General features: G+C 40.9%; 1 protein-coding gene and 1 long non-coding RNA gene across 10 annotated transcripts in view; one reads left to right on the top strand and one right to left on the bottom strand.

Moving 5' to 3' along the window:
• cacna1g (calcium channel, voltage-dependent, T type, alpha 1G subunit) overlaps nucleotides 1–22891 on the top strand; it is a 317809-nt gene that overhangs the window by 205498 nt on the left and 89420 nt on the right. For 6 of the 8 annotated variants that reach the window (XM_005721841.2, XM_005721840.2, XM_005721843.2 and 3 more), the window contains exons 11-15: nucleotides 4236–4387; nucleotides 6654–6839; nucleotides 9074–9188; nucleotides 11247–11402; nucleotides 16198–16263. In XM_005721841.2, coding sequence (XP_005721898.1) covers nucleotides 4236–4387; nucleotides 6654–6839; nucleotides 9074–9188; nucleotides 11247–11402; nucleotides 16198–16263 — 675 coding nt within the window. The remainder of the gene's footprint in view (nucleotides 1–4235; nucleotides 4388–6653; nucleotides 6840–9073; nucleotides 9189–11246; nucleotides 11403–16197; nucleotides 16264–22891) is intronic. The other 2 variants (XM_013913571.1, XM_005721842.2) reach the window with 1 other exon arrangement.
• LOC102196668 (uncharacterized) lies at nucleotides 9196–15302 on the bottom strand. 2 transcript variants are annotated; one of them, XR_311430.1, is made up of 4 exons: nucleotides 15236–15302; nucleotides 9685–9783; nucleotides 9359–9464; nucleotides 9196–9279 (listed from the first exon to the last, which is right to left on the bottom strand). It is a non-coding gene; the product is annotated as an uncharacterized LOC102196668 (long non-coding RNA). The 2 variants fall into 2 exon arrangements; XR_311429.1 differs by having other exon boundaries at nucleotides 9388–9464.

Here is a 22891-nt window from a genome sequence, read left to right as displayed (position 1 = left end):
TGTGGATTTATGTGTGTGGCCTGTGGATGTGTGCGTGCACATGGCTATTAATGTAACTTTGGAGATGCCTCTTTGCACACTGCACTGAGTGTGTGTGTGTGTGTGCTTCTGCATAACTGTGTGTGAGGGCATTCATCTGAGAGAAAACACAAACATCTAAGTGCCCCCGCATTTGTTTACCCCCTTGAACTTTCCGTAATCGTGTATCTATGCGCGCGCGTGCATGAATAAGAAGGATTTGCTGCCGCCACACTCGTCCCTGTACAAATGAATGGACACAATAAAGCAACGGGATCAAACGAACAGATTGATCTGCGTCTGTGAACACAGAATCAGACACAGGAGACACAAAGACAAAGAGGTGAGATGAAACGGGGGAAAGCTTGTTTTTCAGGAAGCAGGGTTCACTGATAGGAGCTGCGCCGCAGACTGTCGACAAATTATTCTTTTTTTTTTAACAATGTGGCCCTCTGCTCTGTACATGTTCTCTACCATGTAGTGTAATACAGCAGCTGTGTTACATGCTGGTGCTCAACCTAAAATGCATAACGAGTGAAAGGGTACAATGCACAAAAATCTAAATATGACAATTTGTTCTCAAATTGCAAAGCACAGGAAATCAAACACTGAAGCCTCACTGGTTGCTTGGAATAGCTATGGCAGTTGCTGACTTTTACAAGTTGCACACGTTCTTACTTTCTCACTTTAATTTACTGAACATTGACACGACTTTATTAGTTGGATAAGATAATGTCCCAGAGGTGTTCTACTGGATTTAGGTCAAGCGAGCGTAGGGGCCAGTCATCCTCCAGGAACTGCCAACATACTCTGCCGCACGAGGCTGGGCACTGCTATGTACCAGGAGGAACCCAGGACCCACTGCACCAGGATTTTATCACGATACCTAATGGGGGTCGAGGTGTCATTGCCTAACCTGTAGAGGCCTGTGTGTCCCTCCATGGATATGCCTCTCAGACCATCACTGACCTACCACCAAAACCAGCCATGCTGAACAATGCTACAGGCAGCGTAACCCTCTCCACGGCTTCTCCAGACTCTTTCACATCTTTCACACGCTCAAAGGGTGAACATGCTCCAGTGGTAGATTCTGGTATTCTATGGCAAATGCCAATCGGGCACCAGTGTGACCAGTGTGGTTTCGAGTGTCATTTCGAAGGGCTCTGGCAGTGCTCATCCTGTTCCTTCCCGTTGCACAAAGCAGCAGATACTGATCCTGCTGATGAGTTAAGGACCTTCTACGGCCCTGTCCAGCTCTGCTAGGTATTTGCTTGTCTACTGGTGTCTCCTCCATGCACCTGAGTGCTGGGAAACAAAGAAAACCTTGGACTTCCTAGAGAAGCACAGAAAAATGAATAACACCTAAGACAAATTGGTCATTCAAATTTTTATTTAGCACGTCAGACATAAAAACAACAAAATACTACTTCACATACTACATGACACAAAGTAATCTTGAACAGTTGCAGCGCAAGAAACATAGATTTCAGGGCTCTGGGGAAACTAAAAAAAGCACTAGTGCTGATATTAAGAACAGGAAGTCTGTTTGCACCCACAGCTCAACTGGTTGAATATAAACTGTTTTAGGTTTACCTCTAACTCTAATCTACCAACAGTCAGTGTTGATATTATCAGCTGAAGTTAGTAAAACATATGCATTATTTCCTTACAAATCTCAAAAGCCAATTACAACTTATTTTAAAAATGCTAATTATAACAAGCACAGTCTGAAAGTTCAAGCTCTGAGTTATGGTGCAACATCAGCACTTGGTGTTGTTGGACTGATATTTGCCTCCGGGCCTTGTGTTAAATTCAGGGTCTTGTGGGAAAAATGACTTAATACCAAGCAACAACTTGTAAGTGTGTACTTGTTGAAACTCAAACAAGCTATCAACACCCTTTATTGAAGTTTTCTCTTGATGGTGGTTGCTTTTGACTTGTTCTGTTTCACTACTCAGACATGCGCCCAGTGAGTAACGCGATTCATCTTTAAGATTTAAGAAGTTGTTTTTAGCCATTCCTCTCTCAGCATGCTGCCACTGTGTACTTTTTGCACTTTTTTAGCAAATAAAATAGTGACTTAAGGGTAGGCTGAAAAAAGGCCTTTCTGGTTAAAAGTTTTTAAACAGGCGCTCATAACTGTGATCTTTTGCACCCATGCACATGTCTGGCAGTGTACTGAAAGTTGTTCTACTTGTGTGTGAAGGAAAGGTAATGTGCAGGAATTTAATTGGTTACAATCTCCAACCTTATCACAAAACAGCACTAAAATCTACGCTCTGTGCTCTGGGAAATATTCAGATTTGCTCCCTGCAGTCTCATATCAGGGCAAAATTTTTGTGACTTTCTGGCTTTTGCTCCTATTGTAGCAATCAGACTGAAGACTCGAGTGTACGATTGCGTTGGTTTTTACTGCCATTTTAATAATGCATCAGTACAGATGCTCAGAGATTCACAGATTATACCCAACCGGTTCTGTGGGAGGTTTCTGTCACCAGGTGCTTGCTCACATTGGCATCAACTGATTGTTGACGTTTTCACTCTCTTATTGTAGGTTCTTTAACTTACAATATAAACTGCTCTTAGCCTGACTGTTGTTGCATTTTGGCTACAATATAAAATGTAATCGAATTTAATTTTCTTCTGATTTTGACCAGAAGTTCTCCTCCTATAGTTCCACCTACATATAAGTGCTAAATATCACACTTTTCAACTGACCACTTTTGTTTTTTACATCTAAGGACTTTCTGCCTTATTAGGATTAACACACACACACACACACACACACACACACACACACTGATGAACCAATCTGTGGTTCTGTATCTACTCTGGCATAAGATTGGAGGAACCGGGGATTGAACCACCAAACTTCCAGCTGGTATTTGACCTGGTCCATCTTCTAAGGCAAAACCGATCCCTACACATGCCTCAGTACAGCATCTCCATACTAGTCTAAACAAGAAGCAAGTGTGGCCAAGGATCAAACCAGGTCATTATAGACTCCATTCAAAGTCTGCCAATAGATGTCTCCAAGTTCTGCACACTGGAGGAGGTGAATTCTTGTCTTTCCCATAGTTTGACATGAAAGCAGTGTAACAATACCAGCAGTGAGCATATTTCAAAGTAACCAATTGACTTTGCTGCTTAAGGGCTCTAGACAAACTGGTGCCACGATTCAGCACGTGGATCTGTTATTCAACTGGTGATGCTAATCTCTGTCTCCTTTTCTCTGTGTATCCTTGCTAGTGTTGTGTAATCGCTGCTTAAACAGTCATGGTGTGTAGTGATTAGTGACAGCCCACCAGGACGGGCCTTAATGACACACACTGTGTTTACATTACATTGCATTACCTCCTGGTTCAGCCGGGGGATTATGTTTCTGCTGGGACGATGACTCTATTTATACCCACACACACACACACACACACACACACACACACACACACACACACACACACACACACACACAGTGGGATATTGAGACACATACACTTATGATAGAGAACGTAAAAACCCATTTTGGGCCTTCAACACCTTCTATCCTGTATGTCATGTCCGTGCTACGGATTTGTGTGTGTGTGTGTGTGACACCACGTTTTGAGCTGTGTAAACTGTTTATTGCATGGAGATAAAAGGCCTCATGAAGCCTGTCTGGGTTGCTGCACAGGCCACAGACACACAACATCGTTCTGCCTCTTTTCTTCCCACCAATAATTACTGATACCCGCTATAGAAGTCTGATTTACATAAAGCGTCACATTTGGATGTGCCGCGCCTTTTATCTTTGGCTCGGAAGCTCTTTCCCTTGTCTGTCTGCTTGTTCTCATTGCCTGTTTTCCCCTCTGCGCTCAGATGCTTACAGACACACACACACACACCATTTGATTGATCGAAATGTGAGCGGCAGTCCATTTCTCTGATGAGCTTTGAGCAGACGTTGCATGTCAGCACTCCATTCGGTGTGCTTGTCCCAGTGGAAGATAAGGACACTGTACATACATGCATTTATGATATATATGGTGTAATGCGCGTGTGAGAGACAGAAACTGTGACCAATTTGTCATATTTTAGTTGCATTTAGTCTTCAGCAATTGCCTTTTACTCATGTGATACAGCAGATGTTTATTCTGTAGTCATACAGTCAACTTATCCTGAGCTGCTTCCTCTGTAATAACACATTAATTACTCCCTTGTTTGTCTTTCTGTCTCTTCAGCCTGAGGAGCTGACCAACGCCTTGGAGATCAGCAACATCGTATTCACCAGCCTGTTTTCTTTGGAGATGCTGCTGAAGGTTTTGGTGTATGGGCCCTTTGGCTACATCAAAAACCCCTACAATATCTTTGACGGCATAATTGTGGTCATCAGGTGAGGACTCGCTCTCTGGCAACAGGAATGCCCTCAAATAAAACACGTATCCTTTTCTGCACTCGGCTTCTATATTTAAAAGGATGCCACTGGGAACACAAACCCTGCTCAGTGCAGTGAAAACGAATTCAACTCCCACATGAATTCTTCTATTTTTGTCCAGATCTCATATGATGTCAGGTCTTCAAACAAAATGTAATAAAATACAAAGTGCAACCTGACCGAATGAAATGCACAGCCTTCAAATAATGTTTGTTGAAGCAAAAAAAAAGAAAGGAAAAAGAGTCCCTGACATCATTGTGGTGGAATTTTGCAGCCATATCATATCCTGTTAGAGACCAGAGTTCATGTTTGTCTCTGTCAAAAGATCTCTGCCTAGATCAAGACCCAGTTGACCTTTGGGTCTATCTTTTTGTTTTCTTTACCTGTGTTTGGTAACTTTTGTCTACATTGTCCTAAAAGAGGGTTTCAAGGTCATCTGGGTGCATTGTGACAAAATTTAGATGAAAGGTAAAGTTCTTCTTCCTTTACCTGACCACTCCGCAACTGAGTGGGCACAAATGGCTGCCCTTCCCGCAGCCTGATATTTCCAGAGGTCTCTTCCTGTTAAAAGGGAGTTCTTCTTTCCCACTGGCGCCAACTGCTGTCCATAGGGGGCAGTGCGATAATGAGAATTAGAATTTTCTCTCAAATATTTTAAGGCACTTACCTGTCAATAAAAAAGTTCCATTGTTGTGAATTGGTGCTACATGAATTGAATAGAAAAAAAGGTTGCTGTGGTGTGTGCGCCAGTGTAAGAACTAAACAGGAGGTTTCTTATTTCGTTTCGACATGTTGGAAAAGGGAACGTAATCAGCGATGTGATCCAGTTGCTAGTCCGGAGAGACGAGGTTGTGTTGGCTTTATTATTGTTTGCCAATCTCTCAATTTCAGCCCTGTCTTCATATCGAAACATTCATTCTGAATTCCTTTATCCCTGGGAGAAAGAAATCAGAAAGTTTATTTCAGAAAGGGTTTGTTTTCAGTCACGTAAAAGTGCATTTATTTTATTTTATTTTTAAAAAAAGCTGAAATGGAGAGAAAACACTTTTTAAAAAAAAAAAAAAAAGAGAAAAAGAGAATACTGGTGTGCTTGTAGTTCTGGCTATTTTGATGGTTCTGAAAAATGATTGAACGGGATTGGTTGTCATCAGGCCTCGGTGTGTCTAGTCCAGCTGCAGGTTATCAATGTAGAGTCGTAGTTCTTTGGATATATTAATCCAGATTTCTTTTTCTTTGCTTTTTTTGTTTTTTTTACACAAACCCACTTTGTATTGGGTAACCTTAGTCCTCCAGCACGCAATTATCACTTAATACTTGTATATATAAAACTGTGCATCACAGCATTAAATTAAATAAAATATAAAACAATTTCTTATGTATCAAAAACTAAAGACATTAGTAGAAAATCGAATACATTTTAAAGCACTGTCTGTGAAGATTTTTTATATTTATCAGTAATACCATATTTAGGACTTAGGAAAATATGGGAGTTCTTCCTTTCCACTGTCACCAACTGCTTGTTTATGCAGGTTTGTTTGATTGTTGGGGTTGTCTCTGTATTGTTGTAGGGTTTTTACCTTACAATATAAAGCACCTTGAGGTGACTGTTGTTGTGATATGGTGCTGTATAAATAAAATTAACTGAATTTAATTGAAATTAATTTTATGTACAACACTAAACTGGAGCTAAGCAAAGGTACAGAATAGTGTCTGGTAATCTCATAGTGGTGCATCAAATCTTTCCTTCACCTGGAGGTGGAGACCAAACCTGAGCTAAAAGGAGACGGAGCTTGTGTCTAAGTACATTTTCACACATAAATTTCAGATCAGTTCAGGAGGATAAAGCTAAGATATTTTCTACAGTTATGTTATGTTGTGTTATGTTATTTTATGTGTTTGTTTACAGGTTTCTCTGCTGATCCAAAGTGGCCAGAAGAATAAATACTTTCATTCACTGATTAAAACAAAAAATCATTTTTAAAGCATTAAAAAAGCAGCACATTTTCACCATTTCATAACTTACTGAAAATGTTATTCTTTGTAGAAAATGATTGTGCAGTGCTAGACCATAATTTGTGTCAGTGTGGTCAGGACCACATCTGGGAACCCGCAGTGTTTAGAGAAAGTGAAAAATTGGGTTTTTGCTCGCCTGACGTGAAGACAGTTCACTGGAATTTGGACCTTACGTGAAGTATAAATGTGTTTTTGTCTTTTCTCCGGACAGCGTGTGGGAGATCGTGGGACAGCAGGGTGGGGGTTTGTCGGTGCTGAGGACTTTCCGGCTGATGCGCGTCCTCAAACTGGTCCGCTTCATGCCGGCCTTGCAGAGACAGCTGGTGGTGCTCATGAAGACCATGGACAACGTGGCCACTTTCTGCATGCTCCTCATGCTCTTCATCTTCATCTTCAGGTATTCTTAGGGGGAGAGTGAGTGAGTCAGGCTGAAAAAATATTTATGTTTCAGTCTTCCACTTGTTTAAACAGTAGGGGAGGTAGGCACCACTCTATTTCTCAATTCTAATGGAAGAGTAACATCAAAAGGGGAAAAAAAGTGTTTCAATCACTGACCGTGGAACTGAAAAGAACAAAGGCGATGAATGAAGGTAAACTGGTAAATCAGTATACGATAACTTCTGTGTGAGAAGCAAGTAGTGTTGAGAGCGACAGGAACAGTGAGATGATTTAATCGGGGGGAAAAGACTAAAGTGGTTCCCTCTTTCAATCAGCATTCCATCTTTCTGGCTGGGTAGACTTTGTGGCTGAGCCCAAAAAACCCACTCAATTGTTAAATAAGACACTAAATACTTCTCTGTGTATTTCAGACCCCCACCTTTATTTAAGAGGGAGTGTTACGACTAAAGGAGCATGTCTCTGTGTGTATCCGAAGAATTTGCTGCTTCATTTCAACAGCTTATTGAGATTTGTGCCCTCACATACACGCGTGCACACAGACGTTTCAGTACACAGGCGCGCACACACAAATACACAAAGTTCCAAGGGCCTTGTATATGCATAGATAAACAGCTCTTGATTTGAGTGAAGGCTTGCCAAGTTGACGCAGCGGAGGCCTGTTCATTGATCCCTCAGCTCCAGTTGAGCTTCAGTGTCTGTTCCTGAATAAAAGGCAGACTGCGGTGCCGACTCACTGCTGCTTCATAATAATAACACCCCCGCTTAGTTGTTACATGTAGCTTAGCTTTCTTTGTCTTTATCCCCTCTGCCTTTCATAGTGTTGCCTTTGCTTCGCTGTGCCAGTCTACCCATATTTAGCTGTGTCACTGTATATGCGCTACTATACTATTTACTCTTTACTACAGTTCTTCGTGTGGCTGCAGATAGAGCTTTATATGGGTATATGTTTGGAGTTTCTCATTCCACATGTTGTCATGCTACAGCCTTTTTCCAAAATTGATTACATTTATTTTGTTCAACTTAAAATTCTACACACAATTCCAGATAATCACAAAATAAAAAGAGATTGAAATTCTTGCGGATTTATTAAAAATGAAAACAAAAATATAACATGTGCATAGGCATTCACATCCCTTGCTACAGGGATGGTATTAAGCAGATCATGACTGGTGCCTGGTTTCCTCCAAGCAGACATTTTTCACATTGCCATTATGGGGCATTGTGTGTGGAATTTTAAGGCGGAAAATGAATTTAATCCATTTGGAATATAGCATGATAGCATATGGAAAAAGTGAAGTGCTGTGAATAGTTTCTGCTCTGTAGTAGAAACATGTATTCCTTTATTTTTTTCCCTTCAAACAGGGAGTTGACAAAAACTATGACTGCTTTTGCAAACGTTGCTTCCCCCATGTGTCACCATTAAATGAATTATTTACATTTTCTTAACATGAGAATAATCCAGGGAAAACTGATAATCCTAGATAATGGATATCCCAAATCTATTCTGTATGCCATGATTGGTAATCAAACGGTTAACGTAAAAAGTGGAGGCAGGAGCAACCAGCTAGCCTGGCTAAGAAAAGAAAATCATAAAAGGATTTTAACGGCTGTGCTGGAAAGCTGAAAGTGGAAGAGGAATAATAATCAGAGGTTCTGACTGAGGCAAAAAGTGTTAAGTGTTGTGGAGCACTGCTCTACTGTGAAGTGATGGGGTGCTATGCAAAACTAAGCTAATCCTAGCTATCGTCTTATGCTTGTAAGTGTCTCTTAAACTACTCCTTAAAGTTCCAAAGTAGAGGAAATCAGTCAGCATGTGAGTAATCTTCTGAAAAAATAAATAAATACATGAGGTGTCATTGTTGTGGGTTGTGTCACTCTCCATGGTGCTGAATCCAGTGAAAGCACTTCCATTAGCATTGTTGGTCAAGAGATAGGGTAATAAAGTGAATGCTACCCAATCAGGGGCAGGACTCAGTATGTAATATCACCTCTGCAACTGTCTCAGGTCAGTATATAGTTTTATTTAAGCTTTTGTATGACTGTAGCTCTGTTTATCCTCCGCTTTTTTCTTCTTTTTTTCACAGGCAGCAATAATAATGGGTAAACATGTCATTTCAACAAATAATTTCTGTTTATTTGTGTGGTATCTAAGGGTTTGCTGTGATGTAAACATTTATCCCTCCTTTTCCTGTTTGTTTTTTCCTGTCCCCTCCTCCCTCCCTCCTGGGTCAGTATCCTGGGGATGCATCTGTTTGGTTGTAGGTTTGGGTCAGAGAGAGACGGAGACACTCTACCAGACAGGAAGAACTTTGACTCTCTTCTCTGGGCCATAGTGACTGTCTTCCAGGTGAGCTTGTCTTCTCTTCCCCCTCTTCCCCAGTGCTGTTTAGTAGTGCTCCAGGCTTGTTTGTTCCTCTCTGCTTGTTTACAGTCACCGTCTTGAAACAATAAAAAATAAGCAGCATGAAGAAATTACAGTATGCATGTTCATCAGCTGCCTGTTTAATCTAACTGTACCTGTCAGAGTGGTCCCTCGAGCAACTAACCTCCAGTAAGATCTCCTTGAGTCTTGGTGATGACTGAACATGCTCCTGTTCAGAGCCTGAAAGACCTCTTCCTGCTCCTGAATAAATAAAATCTATCAACCTCTTCCCCTATGGCCCCGCTAGACCTTTTCTGTCTTCATCATTTTCTTCCAGTCATCTAATTTCCTATTTCTGGCTATCTTCTATAGGTTATGTAGGCTTGTGCTTTGCATTATGTCACCTTAGATTCATGAATTAACCGTAACTGTGGGGGTCCAGCATATATCACTCTTAATATAGTAACCATTTATTATTCACCTGACTGGCTGTAAGATGTATGCATGTTTCTCTGTACAGACCGTTGTACTGATGTGTCCGTTCCCATGGAGAGCTCAAGTGTATCTTCACTGCTTCAATCTGTTGAACAGAATGATGAAAGTTTGCATTTTAATGTTGCGTTTTTCTAAACTGAAACATTATCCTTCAGCACACAACTTCGTAAATTCAGCAAGTTTTTGCCGTACTCCCGCACTTCACTGAATAAAGATGCAGAGATTTTGTTAAAACCACTTCTTCTATTGCAGCTAAAAGCTCTGCTGTTAGCAGGTGAGCCTTTGAGCTTTGATTAATGGCAAGAATGAGCATCTAATGCATTTCTTTAACTGATCTGTGTTACTACGACCAGGAATTTAAAAAACATAGATAGGGGAGAGAAAAAAAAATCACAGTTACTTAAAATCGGCATATTCTCATAATCAAATATTGCTGCTCTGTCAAGCTGTGAAATCTCACAAGGTGTTCTTTGGTGCTGGTACAGTGGCGCTGGTTAAGGACTCTATTTACACACATGAACCTGAGAAAGTACTAATAAAAAAAGGGCTATTACTAGTCAAATAAACATATTCTTGGGTCCTAATCAGAGAAAGGCTGAATGCAGTCTAAAGCAGAATTGAGAAAATACTGCTAGTATTTTCAAAATATGTTTTTTTCTGATTAACCAAAGATTTAAGTGTATTTAGACAAGGGTAGTCAGGAAGGAAGGTCAATGAGACGCCAACATCAATAACCAGACAGGGAGCGAACCTTCAAAATAAAACAGGAAGTATACTGAAAGAGAGAGGCACAGACAAAAAAAAACGCAATGAGACAGGGACAGAGAGAACAAGGAGGCAAACATGAAGAAAAAAGATAAAACAATACAAAGAAAGAAGAAAACTAAGCATTTATGATGAAAAGCTTTTACAGCCTTACAAAGACTTTGAAAAAAGTCCAATATTTTTGCCAGCAGTACACAAACAATCCAGCTACAGCAAACAGGTTTCAACTTCTAATCTTTACTAGTTACCATGTACTGCACGTTACAGTCTACATGAGGCCCAATATGTTGTTTTAAAAAAGGCTTAAATAAGTATCTCATTAACCTTCCAGGGTCTAAATCATCATCAGCTGTAACTCCAACCCTGGGCAATCAGAATATACAACTTTTGTTTTATTAAATTGATCTCTCAAGTCTACACAATCAGGGAAGAAATAAAATAACCTTTCTGACTGACATGTGTTAACAAGTGTTCAATTTATTTTTCTCAGAAAAGCCATTTAGTTCTCTGCTAAATATAGTTAGTGTTATCACCAATGACAGCTTATACCTTAGAGGATTAACAGGTAAGTTCTTGCAAAAATGCAGCAGAGGGGGAAAAATGTTTGTTTGTCAGCAAAATTTGTCAAAAAATGCCGAGCTGAATTGCACTGATCTTGGTAGGGGCGTGAAGTATGAAACATTATCAGGACCGGTGAAGACTTAGACCTCACACGGGGAAATTTCTAGAAGAATTGCTCAACAATACTTTTACCTATAAGCGCCTCTCTTACTTTCTCTGCAGATCCTAACACAGGAGGACTGGAACAAGGTGTTATATAACGGCATGGCCTCCACTTCTCCCGTAGCTGCGCTCTACTTCATCGCGCTAATGACCTTTGGCAACTACGTCCTCTTCAACTTGCTTGTTGCCATCTTGGTTGAAGGGTTTCAGGCAGAGGTACAACTAAATTGAAGTTAAATTATTGGGCTGTATCTTGTCACATTGTTTCTCTTTTAAAGCTCTCGATGATTTGATGTACCTTGCTGTCAGATCTGTATTTGTTTATATCTTTATCTACATAGCACAAAAACAATAAATAAAGGAACACTTTTTAGTCAGTTAAACGTCTGGGACATTGATCTGGTCAGTTAAGTAGCAGATGGGGTGCACTAGAGGGGCAACAATGAGACAACCCCCCCAAACAAGAATGGTTTTACAGATGAAGGCCACAGACATTTTTTTTTTACTCCTCATATTTTCTGACTGTTTTTTCTTCATTAGTTTTGCATTTGGCCAGGGTCGGTGTGTGATACTGGACCCTATAGAGGTTGCACAGGTAGTCCAACTCCTCCGGGATGGCACATCAATACGTGCCTATACCAGGTTTTCTGTGTTTCCCAGCATAGTCTCAAGATAATGGAGGATACTCCAGAAGATAGATAGTTACTCCAGGAGAGCTGGACAGGGCTGTAGAAGGTCCTTAACCCATTAGCAGGACTGGTATCTGCTCCTTTGTGCAAGGAGGAACAGGATGAGCACTGCCAGAGCTCCAGCAGGACACTGGGGTGAATGTCTTTGACCAAACAATCTGAAACAGACTCATGAAGATGGCCTGAGGACCTGCCATCCTCTAGTGGGCCATGTAATCACTGCCCAGGCACCAAGGATCCTGATTGGCATTTGCCATAGAATACCAGGAGTGGCAGGTCCACCACTGGAGCCCTGTGCTTTTCACAGATGAGAGCAGTTCCCCCTTAGAACACTGAATGATATAAAAGAGTCTGGAGAAAAAGTTTGAAGAACTTTATGCTGACTGTAAAATCACTCAGCATGGCTGGCTTGGAGATGGATGGCCAATCCATGGAGGGATGCACAGGCCTCTTTAGGTTTGGCAATGTCACCCTGACTACAATCAGCTATCAGGATGAAAACCTTGTATCCATTCTCAGACCCTGATGCAGTGGGTTCTGGGTTTCTCCTGGTGCACAACATAGCTCAGCCTCATGTGGTGAGAGTATGCAGGCAGTTCCTGGAGGATGAAGGAATTGATACCTTTGTCTGGCCTCCACGCTCACCTGAACTAAATCCACTAGAACACCTTTGGGATATTATATTTTGGCCCATGTGATACCACCAGGCTTCACCACAGACTGTCCAGGAACTCAGTGATGCCCTGATCCAGATCTGGGAGGAGACCTCCAAGGACCTGGGAGGCCATAAAAACTACTGACTACCATTTTTGAGTTGCTGCATTGAAGCTTCAGCAGAATGGACTAGCCTGCTGCATTATTTTTTTTTCCATGTTGATTTTTAGGGGGTCTTTGAATTAAGCCCTCTGCAGAATGATAATTTTCATTGGCATCAAAAATTGTGGCATCCTTTCACTTGTAACACATTGCCCAGACCTTATCAGTACAGATATCCAGCATGATTTTGTTCCCCAATGAGATCTGATGTGTTTAACAAAGTGTTTTTTATGTAGTTATTTTGAAGTCTTTGCTTTCATGCTTCATATTTTTCAGTGCAGGACCACATACCTCAACAAAGAACTAATTGTATAAGCACTAACAAAACGTACCTTTTCTTGCACTCGTTGCAGCGGGTTATGTGAGGACACAGGGTTATGCATAGCAATGCAGTATTTCATTTTTCCTGTCTCCCCTTCGTATTCATCTCCGTTTCTTTCTTTTCTTTGCTGTCAGCCACTTCACCTCCTACGCTTTCCCACTATCTCAGCAGTCATCCTCATTATTGTTCTGCTTATTTGCCAGCGCCATAAAGTACATCATAAGAAAACTATGTCCGCTAGACCAGACTGTGCATCAGCCCACATCACCCAAATCCCCCTGTTTTAAGTTTCATGCTCGGATATGTTCTCGCCCCCCTTCTGAATCTTCCCCCTGCTTATTGCGAATTGTTTATTGTCATAAAACAAAGGTGATATGTTGTCTGCCACGGTGCTGTGTTTGTGAGCTCAGACAAGAGCAAGAGGCAGCTGGGGGGAACAGTCACAGGGACGCAGGAAGAAAGCAGCTAAAACTCATTGAGAGACCACTCTTCAGGCTTCAGCCAATGTTTTATTTGAGACAGATCGAGTGAGTCAGAGAAAGAAATAGAGGGTGAGAGTAAATCGCACAAGTATCCAGTCTATCCCCACCTAGCTGCTTGTCTCCTCCTCTCTCTCTCTCTCAGCTTTTAAAGGGTGACAACACCTGTGCTTTGATCTTTGACACTCTTTAGCTCTCTGAGAGGACAGAGAATAGATGGTAGGTAGCAGCAAGAAAGGTTGACAGGCTCATACAATATGGATTAATTGGAATGGGCTGCTTTTTCTATTGCACTCACCTGCTATCAAAATATCAAACGCAGTATTATGGTGAATGGAATTCCACAGAGGTTTGGGTGCAAATCACCCAAACTGCTTTGGATGAAAGCTCCGGATGGAGGCCAAGCATAAAGTAAATTAATTTGCAATGGCGTCTTGAAGTCAGATTGGGAATGATGCATTAATCCATCTATATTTTTGCACTTCCAAAGTTAGCGTTTTAACATCATATCAATAAACTATAGGAGATTTTGCCAAGTGCAAGAGCCTTCTGAGGATTCCCGACCTGCTTTTCTAGTGGAACAATGGTCTAAATTAACTGACGTTCAGTCTGTAGGATGTACTATCAGTACTAGTAAGGCTGGAGCAACTGATAGGACAGCACCAAAGTCAAGGTTTTTCTTGTGAATTTGATCTTGTCTGAACTTTAGTTGCCTACTGGAGTAGACAAAAAATTTTCTGGGGCTTTCAGCTTTGTTGGAAATACAAACCACAATGTGCTAGTTAGCGAAGGTTCTTGGAGTGTTTTGTTGAAACGCTTACTGGCAGAATTGTTAGCCCTCAAGTTAAGTTTTGTGGCCAGAGTGCTGCTATTTTCTGTTAGATTAAGCATTGTAGTTATTTCTTGTCACCACAGCTGTGGCCATGTAAAAAAGACACTGAAATGCAAGAAAAGCGCTAGTGCGAATTAGCATTACTTTTGCTAGCCAGGCTAGCTAGCCTTTGCTTTCCCAGCGGAATAAACGATTACATCTTCTGCACTGCTATCCAAAAGGGTTTTTTTTTTCAGAGTAATGGTTTTGTTTATCAATCCACAAACACTGACTTATGAGTAATCGGAGCATTAAAAGAAAGCAGCTAACTACAAACGACACACAACGTTAGCTTCTACCTGGTGAACAGCAGGTAGAAGCTAGCATTGCTAAATATGCAGCTGTCTCTCTCAGGGAGTGATCGGGACAAAAACAGTTTTTAAAAAAAAAAATATATATACTCACATAAAAACAACATTTGATGACAAACTCTGTACCCTTACTGACGAGTTAAGAAACCTCTCCAGATTGATGAAAGGTAATTTAAAAGATCATACTACTTCAGGATTTGCATTTAAACATTTTTTTTTTAATTTTCCCATAAACGGCTGCTATATCCATTTATGTTAGTAACTATAAGGCTGTAGCATATGTTGAATGTTTTGGTCATTATCTAATGTCATGTAAGCCTGATACTGTAGATAAGTGCTTATATTTTCTAACACAAAGATAAAACTAATTTGTGCTAATGTCATTTTGGAAATGTGAATAAATGTTTACTTAAGTAGAAAAGAAACACAGATTAGAAAAACAACTGCAGGCTCACACAGTACAATGCACAGCCTACAGCTGTATGAGGAAACCTTTATGCTCTTGTATTCCCCCTCTGCCCTCCTGTATTACTGCAGAGCTGCCGGCGTAATTCTCCCTACCTTCTTTTTTTCAGCTTTACATCCTTTTCTGCAAACACTAAGTTTATTTTTAGTCAGCCAAACTTTCCCTGCGTCAAGGTTGCTAGGTAACGGGCACTTGAATGATGTGAGCAAAGCCAGGAGACATGTACGCCGTTGGTGCCAAGTCACACACACACACATACAGCCTCATACAAAGAAGTGGAGTACTTCAAATGTCCATATTGCTTTGGAATTAAAGACAGAAGGGACATCTTATCATGCTTATCCTTTTTTGTTATCTTAACTCCTTCCTTTACCCCTCACATCACCATACTCATAATCTTCCTGCTCTTTACCAGTGTCCGCCCTCACCATTTTGTCCTTTTGTCAGGTTTTGCCCATGTGTCTGTTTGACAGAATCCAATATCCGCTGCAGAGAATGCAACCAGACCACCTTAGAGAGAGCTTTTAACAGAAGAGAGGGAAAAGTGTTTCTTTCTTTTTATTGCACTTCTCACTGTGACAATAAACATGCATTTGACACCAAAGCACCAACATGCACGGTATGGGCCAGATGCAGAGGAATTTTTCCGTGCCGGTTTCTACTGCACAGTCACGAGTCTGGAGGATTCATGCTTATATGAGGATCATTTTCATATCTGCTTTGTGAGAAAATGATTTCATCACACGAAACATCAGTGGGCTGCCTGGTGGATAAAACACGGCTGTGCATCACCTCTGTCCTGCAGTCCTGACTCCCTGAGCTTTCAGACCGCTGAAATGCACGTGTACGGCTCACGACTGCACACTGCGATCCAGGACAGTTGCTTTGACATGTTCTGTCGCATGGTAAACTGCAAATGTTCCAACATGCTGAATCTTCTCTAACCTTCTCCTTCTGCTCTCGTCTGCTGCTGTGATTCAACCTCTCGCCTCCGTGCCTCTTTTCCTGTGTGTGCCTCCCTCTCCTGTCCGGCTGCACCGATCACTTCCGCTAATAGGAAGTGGCCAAGCGGGAGGACTTGCATGCCCAGCTGAGCCTCATTCAGCTGCCTGTTGTTTCAGGGGTATGTACAGCTCTGCAGCTCCACCTTCCCTTCTTCCATTTAGCTGACTGACCGCCCTCTCGCTCCCTTGCATCAGCTCTCCCTCTCCTCCCCTTCCCTCCCTCCCCCAGCCCATACAGAGACTTTACGGTGATGCCTCTGACCTCTCAACAGCTACACCTTGGAGTTCTGTTGCAGAAGCGCCATTAATGACTGATTGATGAATATCGCCATTCGCGCGCCCCTAACGTTTTGCCTACTAAATTAAAAATCCTAATATGTGTAAGTAATAAGGGATGGCTCTAAACACAGCTTGCTCCTAGTGTCTTAAAGGGACATTTTAACCAAATTAGGAAAACGAATTTACTTTCAAACTTGCCCCCTGGTACCTCCTAGTCGTGCAGAGTAGTTTCAATTTTATTCACAGAAGTTTTGAGATCTTTGCTGCTGCCAATCCAATCCAAGAGAGTACTGAAGTGGGAGCTTTTCCAAGGTTAGAAAGGACATTAAACTCTCTTGGCTAAGTTATGAGTACATAAGATGAGCAACTGTGTTAGAAAATATCTGCTTCTCTGATTGGAAAGCAGCGAATAATTCCCAAGGAGAATGTTAGGAGGAAATCGTTTGTTCAAATGCTGCAAAAGTCTTTGTTCATAAGGCTGAAGTCTGGGCGAATCTAAGGTCAGGTTGAAAAACTACAATAGAGTTATACTTTTTTCAAAAAAATCAGTCTTTTTATATTTGACATCCTGGTGCCATGGCTGCCCCGTGTCTCGGTCCCTCCAGATAATGATAACTGACCATTTATATTTCACAGTAATTATAAAAAACATCTGCAGACTCTCCTGTTGGCTGTATTTTACACTCAAGCTTAAAAGACCATGGAGCTAGTAGTAGATGAAAAAAGATGTCTTTCAATAAAGACATTTAAAACGAGCAGTTCAGCATACGTAACAAGTCAGCTAATTCAGTGTCGATTCATCACAGCTACATAAGCTGTGTCTTCCTGAGTGAAGAGCACAGAAAGCCAGTTTTAAGTCATCCAAGTGGCCTTGCGGCAAAAGAGCTCCAATATGGCTGCCAGACGAGTTGTCACATCATCTAGAAGTTCTCTAACCCTGCATGGTGTCTTTTCTGTTGATACTAAGACCAGCATCGAGGGGCTGCTGTGTGGAGTATCTGAAAGACAACATAGGCTTTGTTGTGTGTGTTTTCCTACTTTCTTGTCCTACCTTAAGAGCAGACTCCACATCAGAAAGCTCAACTCCCACCAGCCCTCCACCCGTTCTGTCTAGCCTCTAGATAAGAACAATCCACCAGCTCAGCCAAAAAAATCCCCCCTCTTCTCTGTTCCTGTTTTATCTGGCTGGGCCATGCGGGAGAAACGGGGTGAGTGCTGGCTTTATGGTTGACCCCGGCACTGACAGAGAAATCCAGCCCGACTAAAGGATGAGAGGTAATAAATGGCTTGGGGGAAGAGGATCCAGGTTCTTACACTCAGTGAAATGAATCCTTTAAAAAATCAGATGAGTGTAAGTCTCGTCCTCACGTCCTCTAACTTTGCACACTTGAACACTATTCAAACTGATCCAGGACTTTTTATGTGGTAAGATTGTTCTGAGTCCAATATCATAGCTGGTAAAAATTCAACAGCTTACTAGGGGCAAGTCTGAGGCATGACATGGAGAATTTGGGTGGAGTCTGCTCTCTGGTGTAATGGTCAAATCGGTTATTAGTTTTATGTCCCTCTGTTTCCCTCAAAGAGCTATTAGTACTCCATAGTTTGGTTCCATTCTGCATGAGAGAACCCCTTAAACCCTGTAAGGTGATATTTTTTAACTTAATTATTATTCTGTGAACACAACTTAACTGACATGTGTACCAGCATAACAAGTCCTTTCAGGACTTTAAAAACTCTGAAGAATATTCACTCTTTAATTTCAATTGATTTGAAAGGAAAAGTCAGTTTATCATTCAATTTGATTGGCTTTCTGGCAGTGATATTTTTTTCTTTAAAGTCTTTGCTGGCTTTTCACTGTCATTTTTCTTTCAGTGCCTTCCTGTGACTGGCTTGCTCCTTGGAGTTATCATGCCAAGTTTTGGATGAATTTCCATGCTATAAATTTTTGGTGCAGACATTAATAAACTGCACTAATTTGAATGAGTAAATCTTAAAAAAAATAAAAGGCAGGTGACATAATCAGAAAGAAGTCAAAGAACCCAAAACAGGAAGTATGACTGAGAAGGGAATGGGTGAAATTAGAAAGACAAAGAAGCACAGAAAAGAAAACAAATAGAACTGAAACACTGCAAATACATGACAAAAACTACAAACCATGACAAAAATACCTTGTGCAAAAATCACATAAAAGTCTGCATTATGAAACAGGTGGGTTGGTCAGTTATACACAAGACTTCCATCCAGCAGAGGGAAGTTCAGTGAATCAGCTTTTAGTTCGTGCAGCTGACGGATCAGCGAGCTTGGTCCGTCCATTATCCATCCAACCCTCTGTTCACAAGAATCTCTGCTTCTCCTAGAGTTTTGGTCAAAACGTACACACAGTGATCAACTAATGGGTCTTCGCTCAAATTTTACTCAAGGCCTTGGTCATGTTTGCTATTTATGGGCTCTTTAATATTTTCACAATACTCATAACACCTCGTTGAATATTGGTCTGATTTGAGTCAAGCAGCAATCACCTAACAGGTTTTCGCCATAGACAGTATAAAAGATGGAGGTAGCTACCGTTATGTCAGCCATTACCCGAGATGAGTGTTTCCAACTTCACTATCTGCACTACTGTGACAACAAGCAGTGGTTCTGGCTGCTCAACCACATGCTAATGACTGATGATTGACAGCACATTTGCCAATGAGCGTGCATGTTCATTTTGAGACATGGTGTGGCCAAGATTTACAAAAAAAGACTTGATTTTTTAATCAGTATGACCCAGAATAAGTGGCTGAGCAGTAAAGCAGAAAAGTGCTTACACAAGATCCATCATTTAGGACCAGAAGTCTTTTTGCAACCACAGCATTCAGCATTTGGTGACCTGAGATAGAATGCATGGTTGTTTCTCTGGTGGATCATGAACCTGATGAGCTATTATGTTTGTTTTTTCTTTTGACTTTATGTTGAGTCATTGTTTGGTCACCATGCTTTTTCACAAAGTAATGTTTACTTCTGTTTCCTGTCTAACTGGTGGACTGACCACTTAGAAAATATAAATTGGCTGAAAATATAAATACTGATTGCAAAAAAATATTTGAGGAGGAAATATCTCAATTAAAATTAATAATAGAAAAACAATTGACCTGAATTCTCAGCTAAATTTGTAGATGTAAGCATTTAGTTTAAGGATTTTAATTACAAACTTGTTAAAATAAATGTGGTTTTCAACAGGCTGCCAATAAAAAAACAGACTTTTAAAGTTATGCATAACATAAATATACTTTTTTAAATTACTTTTATTTCACTAGCTTATTCTTCCATAGATGTGAGTAGTGTTTTGGTGTTACAGGACAGTATACATAGGCAAAGGCAAATCTGATTCTGTGTGATGTACAGCTGTGGTAGGCTACAAATTTTGTGGACACGTGCACACACACAAACACACACATACGCGTAAACAATTACTCCACTTCCTCCTATCAACAGCCACCCTCCGTTTCCCATTTACACCCTTTTTGAAGCAACATAATTGAGATCCCCCGTGTGCTGCCGGTGTCTATTATTGTCCGGCTATCAGCAGCAGACCTGGTCTGGCCCATCTCCTGCTCCCACCACCGTGCCCAAATTGGGGTGGCAGAGTGTAAACAACCTATCCAAACAACCAATTTCAGGACCAGGGATTTCCCTCGAGTCCCCCCCCCCCCCACCCCCCCGCTTTGGTATAAAGCTTTTATTCCCCTTTTCTTATCCCCAATGAAACCTTCATTGTGTAATTCTTGGTTAGAATACCAGATTCACAGACGGCACCAACATGCAAAAGAGCATAGCCAAGAATTAAACCTGCAATCAGCCAGTTGCTAAGTAATAGCGTTAGCTATTTTAATGAAAATGTAAACATTTTCAAAATTTTCTATCTACAGGATCCAGATAGATGACAATCTGAAGATTAGCATTGTCCAGATCTTGCTCTTTTGACACGTGTAGGGAGGACTGCCCTTTTTAAGTTACTCTGTCTGTATTGACCTGCTAGTGCCACCTGTAGATAAATCAAAGGTCATGCTGCTGCAACACAGTGATTAGATCAGACTAATGTTGCTCTTCAAGTAATGTTTGCTGCTGTAAAAACAAGTAACATTTGGATGGCATTTTTAGGTTATTACATAACAAAACTATTGAAGTACCTGCCGTATAGGAATATGCTAGAAAGATGGCACATAACAGAAAATTAGTACATGGAAGACAACATATTTCACTGTAAAGCACCAGAATGATCTGTATGATATGTTCCAGGAGAAATCAAAGCAAATGTTCCATCAGAGCTCACCAAGATCTTTTAGAGTTATTTTTCTATAGTCTCACTCTTTCATCTCTGGAGGGTGATGAAATCATACAAGATTAAAGCCTGAGGATCAGTGCAAAACAAAACAGGAAAAACTTGCAAAGATGCATCTTGTTGACCTCACTGTGTTTTCTGCCAGTAAAAAAATTTATGTCTATCCATGCCTTCTAGATATCTTCTATTTGATTTTATATGCAAACCTGGCCTCTAAATGAAATGGGAGGGTATTTAATCACACATACTTTGCACTGTTTGATTCAGTTCTTCGCATTGAGAAATGTTGCACCTGTGCAGTGTAGGAGTCGTGGATAATAATAATGGATTGGATTTATATAGCGCTTTTCAAGGCACCCAAAGCGCTTTACAATGCCACTATTCATTCACTCTCACATTCACACACTGGTGGAGGCAAGCTACGGTTGTAGCCACAGCTGCCCTGGGGCAGACTGACAGAAGCGAGGCTGCCATATCGCCCCAGAGGGGCGATATGGCTCTGGCCAACACCAGTAGACGGTAGGGTAAAGTGTCTTGCCCAACGACACAACGACAAGGACAGAGAGCCCGGGGATCAAACCGGCAACCTTCCGGTTACAGATACGCTTCCCAACCCCCTGAGCCACGGTCGCCCCAAATGTTGATGTTTCTGTCAATGCGTAAACTGCTGAGCTTTTTTCTTTAAATGCTGCGGTCGATTCCTTTAGGTCATCTTTTCGTTTTTGTGCCTTGGAAAGCAGACATTTCTCTTTACCTGGACCTGCCAGGTCTGCTCATTTACTTCTACCTTAAAGCCAATACAACAAAACCCTTGGCTTCCCTTTTTCTGTGAGTAAACATCTAGACACTCTGCCATATTGACCTCTACACTGAACAGAGACTGCAGGTACAAGCTCTTACCTTAAAACTGCTCGCCAAGAACAGAAGCCAAGACCAGTAGCACACGTACTTCTTACCTGTGAGATACACAGAGAGAAGATAATACTGCACACTGCGCACACACCATCTTTTAGTGCTGACGGTCCACTGGCTTTGTCCAATCACAGCTGTCCCTTCTGATTGATTGCATGTGGTTTGATGAGCCCTGTGGGAAACAAGCTCCTGCAGTGGTTAAAACAGATTTTTTTTTCTTTTGTAAATTTATGTGTGGTGATAAATTGTTGTGGGTGTTGGCTCTGTGTTTGGTTTAGCGGTACGTCTGTGTGTTGGTGGATGTGTGACAATTTGTCTGCGGTTTAACGCTTCTGTTCAGACATTTTTCGAGAGCAGTGCTAAACAAATGTTAGCCTCGGTCTCTTTGCTCTAAAAAACAAAACTACTGGTTCATACAAGGCAAAATATTCATATTCAGACCAACTAATCAGAACAGTTTAGCATCAAACTCTTAACGAAAAGGCTTTAAGGCAGGACTTAGTAACCGACAGAAGTCACTTGTATCAAAATTACAAGATGTTATCTTTAGAAGGTCAGAAATGGCCAAAATGTAGGAAGATCCTTAAAACTAATTATTAAAAAACAAAAAATAACAAAAACAGTAGATGTGCTAGATTTCTGTTTCACTGGAATTAGGTTGGAGGGACTTTTTTATGAAGGAGTATTGGGCCACCTTAAAAAAAAAGGATTCTTTTCATTATTATTGTTCATTTAAGAATAAAGTGGAAATACTACGTTGAGAAATACTATTTTAAAGCCCATTTTTAATCTTTACATTTTGAAGTCAATACGTGGAAATTAAATTTGTGTCGTTTAATTTAAATGAAACTTGTATGTTTTGGATACTTACTAAAACAATATATGAAAGTAATGAGAAAGTGGCCACTTTCATGAGTAAATCATATAAGCCTTATATGATTCACTATATGAAGTAGGCCACATCTTATGCAAGTCTTTTAGAAGTCTTTACTATTGCTTTTCCATATGGGTAAGTACAGTTAGGTATGAGGATGGTGAAAGCTGCATGTGGTCAGAAGGAAAAACTACACAAACCTGGAAGAGTTGGAAGAGCTAGCCGGATTACGCAAAAAGAAATAGCTGGCAATGGACAGATGCAAGGATATCAATGGTTACACTCTTGTGCAGTAAAAAGGGGTATGGTTTATTACAGCAATAACAGGCCAGCTGATCAAGTTGTTTTGTTAACTCAT

Source organism: Pundamilia nyererei, unplaced genomic scaffold (genome assembly GCF_000239375.1).
Source record: "Pundamilia nyererei isolate P.nyererei 1_Seehausen unplaced genomic scaffold, PunNye1.0 scaffold00005, whole genome shotgun sequence".
Lineage (NCBI taxonomy): Eukaryota > Metazoa > Chordata > Actinopteri > Cichliformes > Cichlidae > Pundamilia > Pundamilia nyererei.
This window is presented reverse-complemented; position numbering and strand designations above follow the sequence as displayed.